At 38.6% G+C, this 15,055-nt stretch overlaps 7 protein-coding genes across 7 annotated transcripts; 4 read left to right on the forward strand and 3 right to left on the reverse strand. All coding sequences in view use genetic code 12, as the record gives it.

Moving 5' to 3' along the window:
• CANMA_003786 (uncharacterized protein) lies at window positions 1–1,067 on the forward strand (the record flags this gene model as incomplete). The annotated part of the gene is made up of 1 exon (XM_051815995.1): window positions 1–1,067. A coding segment is annotated over one exon (1,067 nt), but the record flags the coding sequence as incomplete, so codon positions are not given.
• A 498-nt stretch (window positions 1,068–1,565) lies between these two features.
• Window positions 1,566–4,913, forward strand: CDC15 (serine/threonine protein kinase; the record flags this gene model as incomplete). Its single annotated transcript, XM_051815996.1, has 1 exon — window positions 1,566–4,913. One exon carries the CDS (start codon window positions 1,566–1,568, stop codon window positions 4,911–4,913), a length of 3,348 nt encoding a protein of 1,115 aa, XP_051670595.1.
• A 232-nt stretch (window positions 4,914–5,145) lies between these two features.
• PEX2 (ubiquitin-protein ligase peroxin 2) lies at window positions 5,146–6,501 on the forward strand (the record flags this gene model as incomplete). The annotated part of the gene is made up of 1 exon (XM_051815997.1): window positions 5,146–6,501. The coding sequence occupies one exon, from the start codon at window positions 5,146–5,148 to the stop codon at window positions 6,499–6,501; it is 1,356 nt and encodes a 451-aa protein (XP_051670596.1).
• A 2-nt stretch (window positions 6,502–6,503) lies between these two features.
• Window positions 6,504–8,501, reverse strand: CANMA_003789 (uncharacterized protein; the record flags this gene model as incomplete). The annotated part of the gene is made up of 1 exon (XM_051815998.1): window positions 6,504–8,501. The coding sequence occupies one exon, from the start codon at window positions 8,499–8,501 to the stop codon at window positions 6,504–6,506; it is 1,998 nt and encodes a 665-aa protein (XP_051670597.1).
• Window positions 8,502–8,779: 278 nt separating this feature from the next.
• On the forward strand, window positions 8,780–9,489 carry CANMA_003790 (uncharacterized protein; the record flags this gene model as incomplete). The annotated part of the gene is made up of 2 exons (XM_051815999.1): window positions 8,780–8,804; window positions 8,921–9,489. The coding sequence occupies 2 exons, from the start codon at window positions 8,780–8,782 to the stop codon at window positions 9,487–9,489; spliced, it is 594 nt and encodes a 197-aa protein (XP_051670598.1).
• A 306-nt stretch (window positions 9,490–9,795) lies between these two features.
• ANT1 (Ant1p) lies at window positions 9,796–10,743 on the reverse strand (the record flags this gene model as incomplete). Its single annotated transcript, XM_051816000.1, has 1 exon — window positions 9,796–10,743. The coding sequence occupies one exon, from the start codon at window positions 10,741–10,743 to the stop codon at window positions 9,796–9,798; it is 948 nt and encodes a 315-aa protein (XP_051670599.1).
• A 1,371-nt stretch (window positions 10,744–12,114) lies between these two features.
• HAK1 (Hak1p) lies at window positions 12,115–14,502 on the reverse strand (the record flags this gene model as incomplete). Its single annotated transcript, XM_051816001.1, has 1 exon — window positions 12,115–14,502. The coding sequence occupies one exon, from the start codon at window positions 14,500–14,502 to the stop codon at window positions 12,115–12,117; it is 2,388 nt and encodes a 795-aa protein (XP_051670600.1).
• Between the last annotated feature and the right edge of the window lie 553 nt (window positions 14,503–15,055).

The following is a 15,055-nucleotide window of genomic DNA, read 5'->3' on the forward strand; positions in this document are numbered from 1 at the left end:
CAAGTTTCATCAACCCAAACTTTGGTGAATCTGATTCCACTTTTGAAATCAAACAAAAGCCAATTGAACCTTTGAAGGATGGCCAATTGTTGGTCAAGATTTTGTTGATCTCCAATGATCCAACTCAAAGAGGCTGGATTAGATCAAAGGACTCCAAGCAAAGATACTATGTTCCACCTGTGGAAATCGGATCTGCAATGCAATCATTAGCTATTGCAGAAGTTGTTGAAAGTAAGTCAAGCAAGTATGCCAAGGGTGACGTGGTCAATGGTAAGTTCAACTGGGCAGACTACATTGTTGTTGAAGATGCAGCTGTTTTCAACAAGATTGACAAGTCCTTGGGTTTCCCCTTGGAATTTTACCTTTCTGTCTTAGGTATGACCTCTTTGACTGCCTTTTTCGGGTTAACTGAAGCTGGTGAAATGAAAAAGTTCTTGACTGAAACTCCCGAAAAGCCATATATCTTGTTGGTGTCTGCTGCATCTGGTGCTACCGGATCAGTTGTTGTCCAAATTGCCAAACATGTCTTGGGGGCTTCCAAAGTCATTGGTATTTCCGGATCAGACGAGAAATGTAGATGGGTTGAAAGCTTAGGTGCCGATTTATGTGTCAACTACAGAAACGAAGACTACCAAAAACAAATTGACGACTTCCTTGGTGATGATTTAGTTGATTACTACTACGACAATGTTGGTGGATCAATCTTGGACTACGCTTTAACCAAAACAGCAAAATTTGGTCACGTCATTTCATGTGGATCGATCTCCACTTACAACTCAAAAGGTGACAACTCAGCTCCAGGAATCAAAAACTGGGGAGAACTTACTGTTAATTCATTGACTGTCAAGGGGTTCCTTGTAAGTGACTATTTCTCAAAATTTGAACAGGGATTCCAACATTTGGGTAAAGCCGTCAAAGAAGGAAAAATTAAAGCTCAAGGTGCATACCATGTTGACACTTTGACTGGTGATAGCATTGAAAAGAAATTGGAACAAATTCCAAAAATTTGGAACCAATTGTTTGTTGGTGAAAAGCCAAATGGTAAGTTGATCACCAAAGTAGCTTAAATAGAGTAGGATTGTAGTTTTAACACTGGATGGTTTTTTTTTATTGGTAATGGCACTATGGAGTGGGGTCTCATCTGACTGCCTCTTTCTTGACAGCATGTAGTGTTTACACAAAGTGGTTCATATGCCACTGTAATAAAAAGGTGTTGCTAAGCAGCATAAAAAAAAAGAAGACCTATATAATGTCTTAACGTGTCAGTTAAGGCAATAGAGACAATACTTGTCACCTCTTTACATGTCAAAGAAACATTCCACAAGCAGTAGCACAGTTCTGTTTGGTTTCTGAAACCGACACCTTGTAAAAGTTAGTGTTGCATTTCATCGGGGTAAGAATAATTTTTCGCCTATTTTGGACCAAAATAAAAAAACCCAAAAAAAATGTAAACAGTGCAAACAGTCACATTACTTTTTACAACCAAAATTTAAACAAACCAACCAACCAAAGCCGCAACCCCTATTACACAACTTCATATATAAACATGAGTATATGAGAAGAAAATGCAAAGACTGACTAATCAATTTTCCAACTTAGAGAATATTGGCAATCTAGATATACAACTTCTGAGCCATTCCATTTCATCCAAACAAGCAAAGTCTAAAAAGGCTACTTTATCGAAATACCAGGAGAATGTCAGTGAAGCCGAGGAATTAGAAGGATTCGAGTTTTATGATGATTTGTCGTTCTCAAAGTTCTCAAATAGCAATGCACTTTCCAAATCACTACCGATCTTAGTGCGTGAGAGTCAGGGAGATGAATCACCATTTATGAGAAAGTTACAGGAGAAATCAGCTTCCAGCTCCAAATTTGTCGACTATGCTAATGATTTACGACATTCATCAGGTCTGGCTCACCATAGTCCTACGTTTGATGCTAATTCTCGGGAAAGTAGATTTCATGAATCACATCGACTTGAAGAAATACCCGAAGGGACGCTAAACCATTTCAATGGCCAAAATAGGAGCCCTGCAAAATCATTTGGGGATATTAAATCGACACCAAGACATAAAAGAACAACGTCGGTAAAAATTTCGTTGACACCAGCACAAAAAACACAACCTAAAAGCAATGTGCACACACTGACTGCCCTCAACAACTTTGAATTTGGCACTTTAATAGGCAATGGTGCATTTGCCAGTGTTTACAAGGCAAAGAACTTGGCAACTGGTCATCTTGTTGCAATCAAGCAAATACGACTTGAACAAAATCAAGATGTTGGTGTGTTGATGGGAGAAATTGATCTTTTAAAGATATTGAAACATTCCAACATTGTCAAGTACCACGGCTTTGTTAAAACTTCCACTTCTTTAAATGTTATACTAGAATATTGTGGAGGAGGCTCATTGCGTCAGCTATACAAAAAACGCAAAAGTGGGCTTCCTGAGGTGGAGATTGTTAAATACGTGAGAGAAGTATTAGCTGGTCTAAATTACTTGCATGAGCAGGGTGTGGTGCATCGAGATGTTAAAGCTGCTAATGTGTTACTAACCGATAAGGGAGAAGTAAAATTGGCTGACTTTGGTGTGGCTTCGAAGGTGAGCTCACAGCACTTTACGGTAGTGGGGACTCCAAATTGGATGGCTCCGGAAACTGTCCTTGGTGGGGAGGGGCTTTGTACTGCTTCCGATATATGGTCTCTTGGTGCTACTATCATTGAATTATTCACAACTAATCCTCCGTACCATGAGTTGAACGCAATGGCTACTCTTCATGCTATAGGCACTGATGACCATCCACCCATGCCTAAAACTCTATCAACGTTGGCGCTGGATTTTTTAATGGAGTGCTTTCAAAAACAGCCGAATTTGAGAGTAAGTGCAAGCTTGTTGCTTAAACACAAATGGTTGAATCAAGGTACTTCCGGTGATTTGATTGGTAAGAACGATAGCAAGAGGAGTTCAAGTTATGTTCTACCACCGCTTGATGAACCGCTTGGGGAGCCGGTTTCAAATGAGGAACCAAAATACTATGTTGATGATGATGGTTCCGAAATGCAATCCAAATTTTTCCGAAGTCTGTTGATTCTGAAAACCAAGCTTTCAAAGAACGACTTGTTGAATAAGTTTCAGGAAAATGATGACCCTGAAGTATTATCCTCAGTATTTATAAAAACTGGCCCGTTTGCTATCTTCAATAGAGATTCAGAAGACACCGAAGAAAATGACCCGTTTTTGGACATTGAAGTTGACAACTTTGATACTAATGAAATAGAAATTCAAACCAAGATGGAATACTTGGTAACCAAATTATCTCAGAAGTTGGAACAATTACACGCTGGTAATGCTGATGCTGCCGAAAAACTAATCAAAGTGACAGGAAGAATGTGCCATTTGATTAAAAAGTACCCATTTCTGCATGATACATTCATTCGGGATCATGGAGTACTCTCACTAATGGAACTATTGGAGTCTCATCAAGATATACCGAAGCAAAACCAATTATGGTACTATACTTTATCAGTATTGAATTACGTGTTTGAAGCGAACATAGGGCAGTTGGAAAATTTCTGCTTCTTGGGAGGTATACCCACAATTGCCCACTTTAGAAACTCCACATACGACAAGAGAGTGAGACTTGAGGTGGCTAGGTTTATCAACTGTTTAAATCGGTCAAATAATGCATTGTCGATGTTTGTTTCGTGTGGTGGTCTCAGATTGGTGGCCAAGTTTGTTGAAGAAGACTTTGACACAACACCTACATTTCCCATGGTTGCAATCGACACTATCCATAATGTTTTAACTAGAGACGTGAGCCGATCCAAGTCTAATATATGTCGAATTTTGTCCAAACACGGCGTTTTATTTTGGTTTGTCGTGTTGCTAAACATGCTCTTGAAGAGATGTAGTCAAGCAGACCACAGTTTGGTGCATGAAATGCAGTTAGCCGCCGGTAAAGTTGTTGACATTCTTAGGTTCTTTAGTCAAGCCGAAACTAAAGTCAGGGCTGCTGTTGCCAATGTCGATATTTTTAAACTTTTGGTCAAGTTGTACGACAAATTGGAATTCGCTCAACAGATTGTCGTTTTAAAGTTTTTCAGATCAATGTCCTGCATTGGAGATGTTTTAAAATATCTTTACAAAGCTGATATATTGGAATTTTTGGCAGGACTATTGGAAAAGTATGTACCCTCGAGGTCCAACTACAAAGAAGTGATTAACAATATCGCTCCTCTTGTCTACAACTGTCTTTCCTTGAATTATGCCAAAGTGATAGAGTTTATTAATTTGGGAGCTCTTCCTCATTTAAAGGTGCTATCGATGGTTAAATTGCCATTTCGACAATTCATCTTGCCGATTATGTGTGAGTTGGTTTATTGTGGGAAATCAATCAGATCAAATTTGAGGACATTGGATATCCCCAGTTTGTACTTCAACTTGTTGCTTGATCCGTACTGGCAATCAAATGCATTGGAGTCTATTTATGCTTGGTATCAAATGAGCCCCAAACATATCAAAGTAGATGGTCCACGAGCTAATAGCTGTTTAGCAGCGGGATTCCTTTTACCCAAAGTTGCTAGTTTGGAGTCAGTCCTCGATGACTACTTGAAATTGTTAGCTATGGATGTCACTTTGGTTAAGACCATGCTGGAGGTGAATATAGTCGAAAACATATTGACCAAATTGAAAAGTCATAGCCAAAACCCTGTGATCCAAGTGCTGCTTTTGAAAATTTTGAAAATAGTCATGATTAACGTGGTCATTTCTGGTTTCAATTGTCATATTCAAGAGAATGAGGAGAAGGTGATGAAGCTGGTTATTGATTCTTTGCAAAACTTGCCCTTACGTCAAACCTCACTATTGGTTGGAGAGATTTCGACTGAGATAATGAATTTAGTGTTTGCTCGATGAATGCTGCTGTACGGCTCTATATAGCTAACGAATAATGGTAACTGAAATTGGATTGTAGCGGGAACTTAGTTAAGGTCCTCCCTAAACAAACTGAACTTTTGCTACCAAAAGGCTCCAGGGTAAAAGGTAGCGCCGGTTTCTTTTCTCCAGATTTATCCTCTGATAAAAAAAATTGACTCGAGTGGAGAAAAGGAGCCCTCTCATTTTTGAGCAGAAAGAAGCCCATACAAGCATGTTTCCTATACCTTACCCCTCTCCGCGGGTATCTCAACTAGACGCAAACATCTTAGACTCCGAGTTATTTACCCTTTTGAAAGACCAACTATCTTCAATATTCCAACTTCATGAAAACAACAATTCAATAGCTAGTAAGCTATCATATAATCGCCATCCCGAAACTTATTCACTACTTTTAAACTTGCTCATTTTTAAATTGACAGTTTGGAAATCGGGTGCTTCGTATGGGTCATCTTTGCAAAATTTGAAACTTACTGATTCGCGTACAGGGAAAGTCATTGGGCTTAATAAAAAGGGAATCTTGTTGGCTGCGTTAGTAGGGACCTATTTGTATAAGAAGGTGGAAACAGCACTTTACCAAGTTAATGATGTCTCGGACGGAAGCAATGATGACAGTGGCTTGTTTCAAAGGTTAAAGAATGCCATCCTCAATAATCGAACGGCAATTTTGACAAAGATTGATAACATATTGAAGACGGTAAATTTGCTCAATTTTACTGTGTTTTTAGTTAGTGGGAGATATCCATCCATACTACACCGATTGCTTGGTATTACAGAGACTCCAATAGTTTCCGACTTGTTGAAATTCAATGGAAGTAATGTCAATTATGAGTTTCAAAATCGACAATTGGTGTGGAATGTGATGACGGAATTTTTAGTGTTTCTTTTACCGTTATTGCAATTGCGCAAGATTTCCAAATTCACCAAAAAAATGTATCATAGAGCCAATGGACCCAACGCAATTGAACCAGGGAATACCAAGCAGTTGACTCCTTACACCAATTTGCCAGTACTGGAATGTGCCATTTGTCATTATAATAATCACCAAGCCGCACAGTCAGGAGGCCGTGTATTTACAACAGCCGGGCCAGTGACGAACCCGTGTATCACAAACTGTGGCCATGTTTATTGTTATGTATGCATTGCTACTCAATTCAATGTGATGAAATCAAGTGGCGATGATGTACCATGTTTAAAATGTGGTACCAAATTAGAGTGGTTTAAAGAGTTTGAAGCTGATGAAAAGGCCATTGACGTTGATGCGATTACGATAAAAATGGACATAGATGGTGATGATGAGGCGAAAGAGGACGATGACGAGGATGACAAAAACGAAGAAGAGCAAAAGCAGGAGAAGGAAACTGGCAGGGACGATTCTGATGATAATGATAGTATTGAGAGTGGTTCGAGTTATGAAATAGCAGAGTATTCTGAAAAGCCAACGGGTGTTAGGATTGAAAGAAAACGTAGTAGTGTGCTGAATATATTTCAGGATGAAGAGCTGGATAGTTTGAGTGAGGATGATTACAGCGAAGAAGAGGAGATAGATGCTGACGAAGCGATGCTATAATACTATATAAGCTCTAATAAAATCTTTGAACCTTTATCCTCCTTTGACATGTTTTTCTGTTTCTTTTTCAATTGTTGGTGTAATGTCTTAGTTTTGTTTGATTTTGCCAATTGCAAAACTTCATATGCCGAGACTAAAACAAATGCCGGCTGTCCTCTGGTCCAATTGGTCAATTGATTATTGTTTAAAATCTCATCCACTGTTTTCTCGGCGAATTCAACGCCAACACCGGGTATTTCTACGGCATTTTCAAGTTGAATCAATTTCTTTACATCATTGCTGAATTTGAATTGGTTTCCGTGCATCAATGCTTTTACCGATCTCGATATAAATGGTGTTTTGTTTAATAAATGATAGTCTTCCAATACGTCTCCCTTGATGGTTTTGTCAAAGACTGCTTCCAATAATTGTGGTCGGTATTGAGAATTAACTTTATCATTGGAGGTTGGAGTAATCAAAAGATCAGTGATGAATTGGGCACCAATATTTACTGATAACAATTTATTGATTTCCTCGCTATCAAGTAATGCCTTGTAAATAGGTTCAATTGATTTATCAAACAACTCCTGTCTCTTGACTTCTTTATCCTTCTTTGATGTCTTTTTGTAAGCCAAGTCCTGGTACTTCAACAAAGCCTGTTTGACATTTGGAGCAAAGTACTTTCCATCTAATCCTCTCAATATGTACAAGATTGGTCTTCTCGAAAACTTATCTTGGACTAATGGAGGAAGCTCTTCGGCAGTAAACATTTCACTGCAGAATGACTTATAAGTCAACACTGTGTCATCGACTGCCATGAACAATGTAATGAGAACAACATTTCCATATTCGTTCTTGATTAATTCCTGCCTATGTGCTTTTAAACTCTTGATAATCCCCTTTCTCTCCTTTGCATTGGCCAAAGCAATTAAATAACACGCAACTTCCGATCCTTCTTGAGTGTGCACCAATTCGGCAAATTGTTCAGCTAACAAATCAATAAAATCCCTGATTGCGGAGTCATTTGCGTCTATATCCTCAACCAATATGCTAACGTACTCTTTCATTGCCGCATGTAAGATTTGGAACCCAGTTGATCCTTTTTCGACTGAGGGTTTAATAGTTCCATACAAGTTTTGCATAATCAATTGCTTCTTTTCCGAGGATTCTCTTATAATATCAACAACTGTCTTACCTTTGCCTGAATCTCTAAACACGGCGTATTCACTTCCCCAGAACTCCCTAATCATTTGCTGCTTTTGTGCTGCAGTAGAATACAATACAAACAAATCTTCAACAACGTATGCACCTTCTCTATGTCTCATCAACTTACGAAGCTTACCGTGTAACTCGTTAACAATGACTGCTCTAGCTTCCTTAGAACCGTAATGCAAAATCTTGATGAGCAAGTATTTACCATACGCAGAAGTGGCGAGTTGATAGAACGAACCTTTTAAAGCATCAACGATCTTGTCTCTTCTCTCTTTGCTGGAGTATTTAATCAATGTTTGCACCACTCTCGATGCATCGTGTTTTAACACCAAGTCATTAATGACATCATGAGATAATTCCCATATTTCATCACACAATTTATCACGTTGTGCTTTTGTTGGTGCTGGTTGGTTGACTCTCAATTTCTCCCATAATCTCTTGATATCCTGAACTTTGGCTCCCGATTTTCTTTGTAGTTTTCTGTCACTTAATAACTTCTTTTGTTCACTGTGCTGTTCTTTGGATGTCTTTTTATTTGGGTCAACTGTAGAGGTTTCACCTTCCACAACCACTTCGTCTTCCTCACTCAGCTCTTCTTTATCCAAATCATCCAAGTCATCCAAGTCATCCAAGTCGTCTTCTGATGACTCGGCAGGAGACTCTTCTTCTTCCTCATTCTCGCTTACTGATAAATCTGAATCAGACAGCTCTTGAGTAATTGGCTCTTTGTTGTCTAATTTCACCCTCTTTGTATTTGAAGCTGCTACTGCTTCATTTTGGCGCTTGGCACCTTTTAACTTGTTTCCCATCTTTTGGTAATGTAGTACTGGATGAGATGAGTTGGGGAGTCTGTTGCAGAAAGATTAGCTTAGTTTAGTTTCGAGATGCGATCTCATCTCGCAATTGGAAAAAATTAAAAAAAATTAAAAAAAAGAATTGTAGTTACTTCGCATCAGGCTACCAGATGAGATCAAATGGAAAGTACTGGAAGTAATCTAATTTCACCTTTGGAAAAATAGCAATAGAGTTAATGAAAGCATGAGTGAGTGAATGTGAAGGACCGGTGATTTTGTCTTAGAAGTGAGTTATGAAGCCTTTGAAGTCTATAGGGGGTGCAGTGAAATACCAGCTTGCTGCAAAATATTGGCGGTGAGTGCTCGATGATTACCAATTCGATTTTTAACTCAACGATACAACAATGATTCATTTTATGTTGTTGTTAATGAAGGTGGTCAAAGTGTTGCCTATGAAGAAGGAGTGATTTTTGCATTACCCGGTACAAGTGAAAAGGGATCAACCGAGGTGGTTGTGGGGATAAACACTTCTGATGGTCATTCTTCATCTCCACCATTGTCTCAACACCCATCAATTGGATTAATGGTTATCTTTATTGAAAGTTGGGAAAAAGATTACTTTGAGCCAATTTTATCAGCTTGTAACCCAACGCATTACCAGTATCAATGTATTGCCAAATACTCACCCACACTATCACACAGGATCAAGAAAAGCTTACTCAATGCCGATAAGTCACACAGGGCCAATAAAAAAGCTACTCATTGGCTTTACAATAAGTCGTCGCTCAGTCGTTATTTGACCACTTCAGCTCAAGCAATTGATACCAGCAAAGCAGGAGTCAAATCGAGAGCGTTGCCCGAATACATCGAAACCGTGATCAACCATCGTGATACCGTTGAATCAACAGTCGATGAAGTTTATAACCATGATTTGCTCCATGCTGAACGCTTAACCAAAAAGTTCGATTTAGGATTAGTCTCCGAGGGTGGTCATCCTTCGTAATGAGACCAAGAATGGCAAGATCACAATCCACAAAGCTTATCAGTAAATACAGCAGGACAATTTAAATGTATCGGTAGCTAGTAAGTGATATATATTTATGAATGTCTAGAATATACTACTTCAATAAAAGGTTTTGATGGTCAAGTTTTTGCAACAAAATAATTCCTCTTTAATTTTAAAGTCGCAAACAATCATTGTCGTGATAAATTTTTTCAAGACACATCTATCAATAAAGCACAGAGAAGGGTCCAATAAATGTCAACCTTTATTCAAAAAAAACTAATAAAAACTAAATAATATCTCTAACTAAACACTTCCGATTCTCTTTCTCTTGATCAATGACAAGAGGAACAAAAACAACAAATCAATTTGGTCTTTAAACATAAATAACAAACCTTGAACGAAAACCCCCTTTAACAATTGTGGACGAATTCCCTTGTACAACCCTTTAAACTTTTCAGTCTTCCATAAATGAGCTAAAGCGTGCGTAAAATGATCAAACTTGATATCTTCTTTTTCATCTTCATATTCACCAAACTCGTTCTTCTTATGGCCCTTGCCTTTACTCTTTTGTAATAATGCCTTACTGACAATAAGTGGCTGAGTGGCAATAGTGGCCAAACTCTTGGCCAAAACTCCCAATGAAAAACTTTCCAAAGGATTCAAAAATTGTTTACCTCCATAGATTATTTCCTTCAACCTTTCATATGAACCATAGGTAATTGATGGGTTGATACACAAAACCAATGACACCCTCAAACCTCTCCATAAACCAGTTATACCATCTTCTCTCAAGATTTCCTTGACCAATTGCAAAGCGCTTCTATGATGTTTATCAGTTTGTTGTTGAGTCGTTACAACACCAATCGGCATTGTAAAACATTGACTGATAGCCGCAGCAACAGCACCGAGGAATAGTTCAGTCAATGTGGTTGGTTTGTGGTTGGGAATGTTCTTGTACAAATTAGCATACACCTTCTTGACAATCGTGTACCAGTAAAAGTAACTGAAATTTTGGGCAGCAGTTCCAACCACAGTAGAGAGGAGGCCTTGGTACCATCCAATAATTCCCTTTTTCTCGTATATTTTTTTAAGAACGTCAAGAGTAGTTTTATACTCCAACTCCTTGTTGTTTTCATTTTTAACCTGCGTTTGGATAATTGTTTTGGAGAGATCTATGGGGTAAACAAGCGTATTGGCGACAGCTGATGCCAAAGCACCTGATGCCGCCTTCTCAATGGGTGAAAGACTCATGCTGGGTTACTATTGGGGATAGTTAGTATCGATAAATCAAAATGAAAAATAGCCTCCGGTCACACACACACACACACACACACACACACACACACACATATATATATATATGGACCAGAGCATTCACGGTTTAAGCTCCAGTGGGACTTTTAAGTTGAGATAAATCGGCAACTTGTGTTTCTAGGCGGCTGGTCTTAAGAAATATAACGTACTTGTTGGGGTTTCTGAAGCAAATATCAGATGTCTCTTTGCAAACTTGTGTTTATAAAAAAGTATAGGAAAAGATGTGGTTTTGTCAATATGTTATTTTTTTGTAGATTTTTGATAATCTTTTATTCTAAAAAACGAGAAATGTGATTTCACTAGCGGAGTTAAACCGTTAAGAGAGAGAGCAAAAAACAAAATACAAGACATTGAAAAAGAAAAAGACTCTACACGTTTCTTTGGTCCTTCTGTTATTGACAGGTTTGGACTTTCATGGCTACTTCATCAGTCACGGTATACACCACATTAGATCTAGAGTGACGCCCTCTATATCATAAACAGGAGTTTGGTTGTCTAAACTTTGCTCTTGCCTCTATTGGGTCAATAATATAAAATCATACTGTGAAACTTTTTTGTCTTTTGTTTATTTTTCTCTTTTTGTTGTTTTCTGTTTAATCCCGACAACGTCCCACACTTTGACAAAAAATGGGTTTCTTTTCTTTTAATTCTTCTTTTGTGGTTACCGAGGGTAAATTAAAATCCAAAAGGAAGAAAAACTTTAGCGCGAAAATGGAAAAACCCCACATTTTGATTTTTTGGTTTTTTTGGATTTTTTTGTTTTTAAAGAAGTAGAGCTAACAAAATGTGCGGTGGAAAAAAAACAGAAATCCTTTTTTTCTAGTGAGAAGACTATGTAGACACCAACTGCAACGACTGCAACGACTGCAACGACAAGTAGAGCCATTCTATGGGACTGGTGATCTTCTACTGTGTTGGAAGATGCCAGTGGCCTCCTCTTTCCTTCCCTCTTATACCATTTTGTAGGTGAAACTGTTGCAGAGAAAAAGAAAGGACTTTTTCTTTTTAGTCTCGATTCCATTCCACCACACTTTTGTTGCCCGAATTTTATCTAACAAGGAATTTATTGCAACGTTTTTCTTTTTTTCCCTTGTTTTTCCTTAACCGATTCTGAGGTAAAAAGGTGGGGAGTGAACTGGAAAGATTGATGGGGTTGTTTCCGGGGGTAATCACCAATCAGTACATAGGGACAATGGTTTGGGGTTACATTTGGGAGAGATCTACTCTCAAAGCCAACTCTGTATATAGAGTTTAAATGGAAAAGTAGGCAAAGCCATAATATCTAGTGCATTTTCACCTCTATAAACACTATATCCTGGCTATACCACCAATCAAAATTCTTTCCACCTTATCATTTCCGTCATCATACTCCTGAGTTAGCTGAACCAAAGGGTTGAAAAAATAGTTGACAACAACTTTTCTCACTGCGTACTTCACCTTCAACATTGCATTAATCACCCACGAATCACCACGCTCAAAATCACGGCAATGGATTACATCGTTTTCATAGAAATGCATTACAGGTATTGCTTCTGTAGTTCCCGGTATCTTGTCAACGATTGAATCGATCAACCCCTGACTCATTTGAACTTCTTCCATGAATCCAAACCGTACAATACACTTGTAATGACCTGGTAATTTCATTGGCACTAGAACAAAACGTTGCTGCTGCTCACCGATATAGGGAATGGAAAGTACACGGACTCCAACAAACACCAAGCTGTTGGGAATCGATGCGAAATGCTGAACAATTTTGGCATATAATTGCGGCAATGTGTTGGGGCTGTTGGTGAGTAATGAGTTGACATACATGAATCCGACACCAAGGTGTTTTTGCAAAACCTGGGGTCCATATTTGGTCACCACTTGGTTCTTGGGTTGTGGGTTAACAATGACCCTTTCCCTTGGCCTACCTCTTGCATCTTCACTACCTAAATCAACCTGCACATTACCGAGATCAACGGTGACCGATTTGGCTTGAAAATATGGATACAAATCACCGATTTTGACCTGTTGACGCAACTCTTGATTCACTTTTTTTGATCTTGCCCATCGCCAAATTGTGAGGAATGTACCAAACAACACCGCCATCATTAAGGGGAACCACGCACCATGCGGTACTTTTTTCAAATTGGCAATAACTAAACAAGCTTCCAAGGGGATGAAGATTAACCCAAATACAATAGGCCATATGATGTTGGTATTGTAAACATAAAACAAGCAAAGGATAATCAAGGACGACGTGACAATCAAGTCAAGTGAAATACCCAATCCGTAAGCGGCAGTGACATTATTACTATTTTGGAACCCGGCAGCAGTAGCCACAACACCGATCATCAACAACCAATTGACAGCAGGGATGTATACCTTACCAGCATAATGGTGCGATACATGAACAACTCTCAATTTGGGGAAACAATCGAGATTAATCAATTGGGAAGTGATGCTAAACACGGAAAGTATCAATGCTTGTGATGCAATAATACTGGTTAAAGTGGAAAGCACAAACATGATCCAGTATGCAGGAGATCCGGTACCGCCAGGTAATGAAATGAAAAATGGGTTGACAACAGCATCGGGGTGTTTTACCAAGTATGCCCCCTGGCCCAAGTAGCATAGTATCAATGCTGGATAAACAAAGAAGCTCAATGTCAATTGAATGGGAAGTTTACCAAAATGACCAATATCAGCAAACATTGCTTCGGTACCTGTGATGGCCAACATAGCTCCACCAAATACGTCAATACCACCATTGCGCAATATTCTGATGGCATAGTAAGGAGATAATGCAGCAAAGATACCTGGGTGGTGAACAACAATGTTGTAAATACCACAAATGATTAATCCAAAAAACCAAATGCAAACAATTGGAGCAAATGTAAAACTAATCTTTGTTGATCCAAAACGTTGAATGAAAAAAAGCACAACCAAGATGACTTCAGAGACAGCAAGGACGTTGTTGAAACTGGGTACAGCAATTTGAATACCGCCAATTGCACTTAGCACTGAAGTAGTTGGAGTCAATAAACCATCCGACATGACCAACGAACAACCAAAGAAACAAGCACCAAGAATAAATGTTTTTATTGCCTTGATTATAATCGGGTGCTGTTTGATCTGTTCAATTCTTGAATGGATAGTGTCAGTTGACATTGAGGTATCTTGTCTGACAAGAACTTTCAAATCCAGCAAATCATCACCATCAGCACCATCAGCACCTCCACTTTTCTCACCACCAGGAATGATGACACCCTTTGGACCAATCTTCAAAAATCGAGCAATCTTGGCATAGATAGCAACTTGGCCACCTTCACCATTATTGGGTCCAAAAACCAATACAATGCAAACATATTTAAAAATGACGATGATGGTGAAGACATAAAAGATAATGGAGACAGCACCATAAACATCATCTTTATCTGGCGGTGATTGTGAATACTTGATTGAATTCATGGTGTATAATGGCGATGTACCTAAATCACCGTATATTGCACCTAATGAGGAGAAAGATAACAAGAAGATTTCTCGCCATGAACGTTGTTTTGCATGAGGAGGAGCTTGTTGTTGCGGTGGCTCAGATGATGAATCGATAGATGACTCTTCATCATTGTATTCACTATTGACTTCCTGATAGATTTCATCAGTGTTTACCGATTGATTCATGGATGTATCGAATTCTCCTTTTGCAGTTGACATTTGGTCAAGTAAAGCTGATTCTTTAACTGCTATTTGGAGGGAGGGGAAGAAAAAGGAAGAAAGAGAGGAGCTCTAGCTTTATATACTTTTTCGTTTATCAATAGAAAGCTACAATCGTCGTGTTACACCTGGGAAGCAAGCCCTTACCCTAGGGCTTGCTTCGTAGTACTCGCATAAAGTGACTGCTAAAAAAAGACAACCTTTTGTTAGACATGTGTGGAATTTGAGATACGAAATGAAAATGAAAATGAAAAAAAAAAAAATTAAAAATCCCTCAAGCATTTTGTGACAGAAACAAAAAAGAAAATGCTTGAGGGGCTATAAGTAACATAATACATATGCACAATGCAAATAAGACAGAGATTAGGGGTGAGTACGTAAGTGCTTTGTATGTGTGTACTGAAAATGAAGCCACTTGGTTATTGTAGATGCAAGGTCATATATCTTTAGCGAAATTCAATTGTATTCTGGTGACGTAGTTTCTTTTCGTATTGTTTGTAACATCTACTTGTTCATCTTTTGAGGGATTTTTTGCCTATTTTTTTTACTATGC

Source organism: Candida margitis, assembly GCF_024628925.1.
Source record: "Candida margitis strain CBS 14175 chromosome Unknown scaffold65, whole genome shotgun sequence".
Classification (NCBI taxonomy): Eukaryota; Fungi; Ascomycota; class Pichiomycetes; order Serinales; family Debaryomycetaceae; genus Lodderomyces; species Lodderomyces margitis.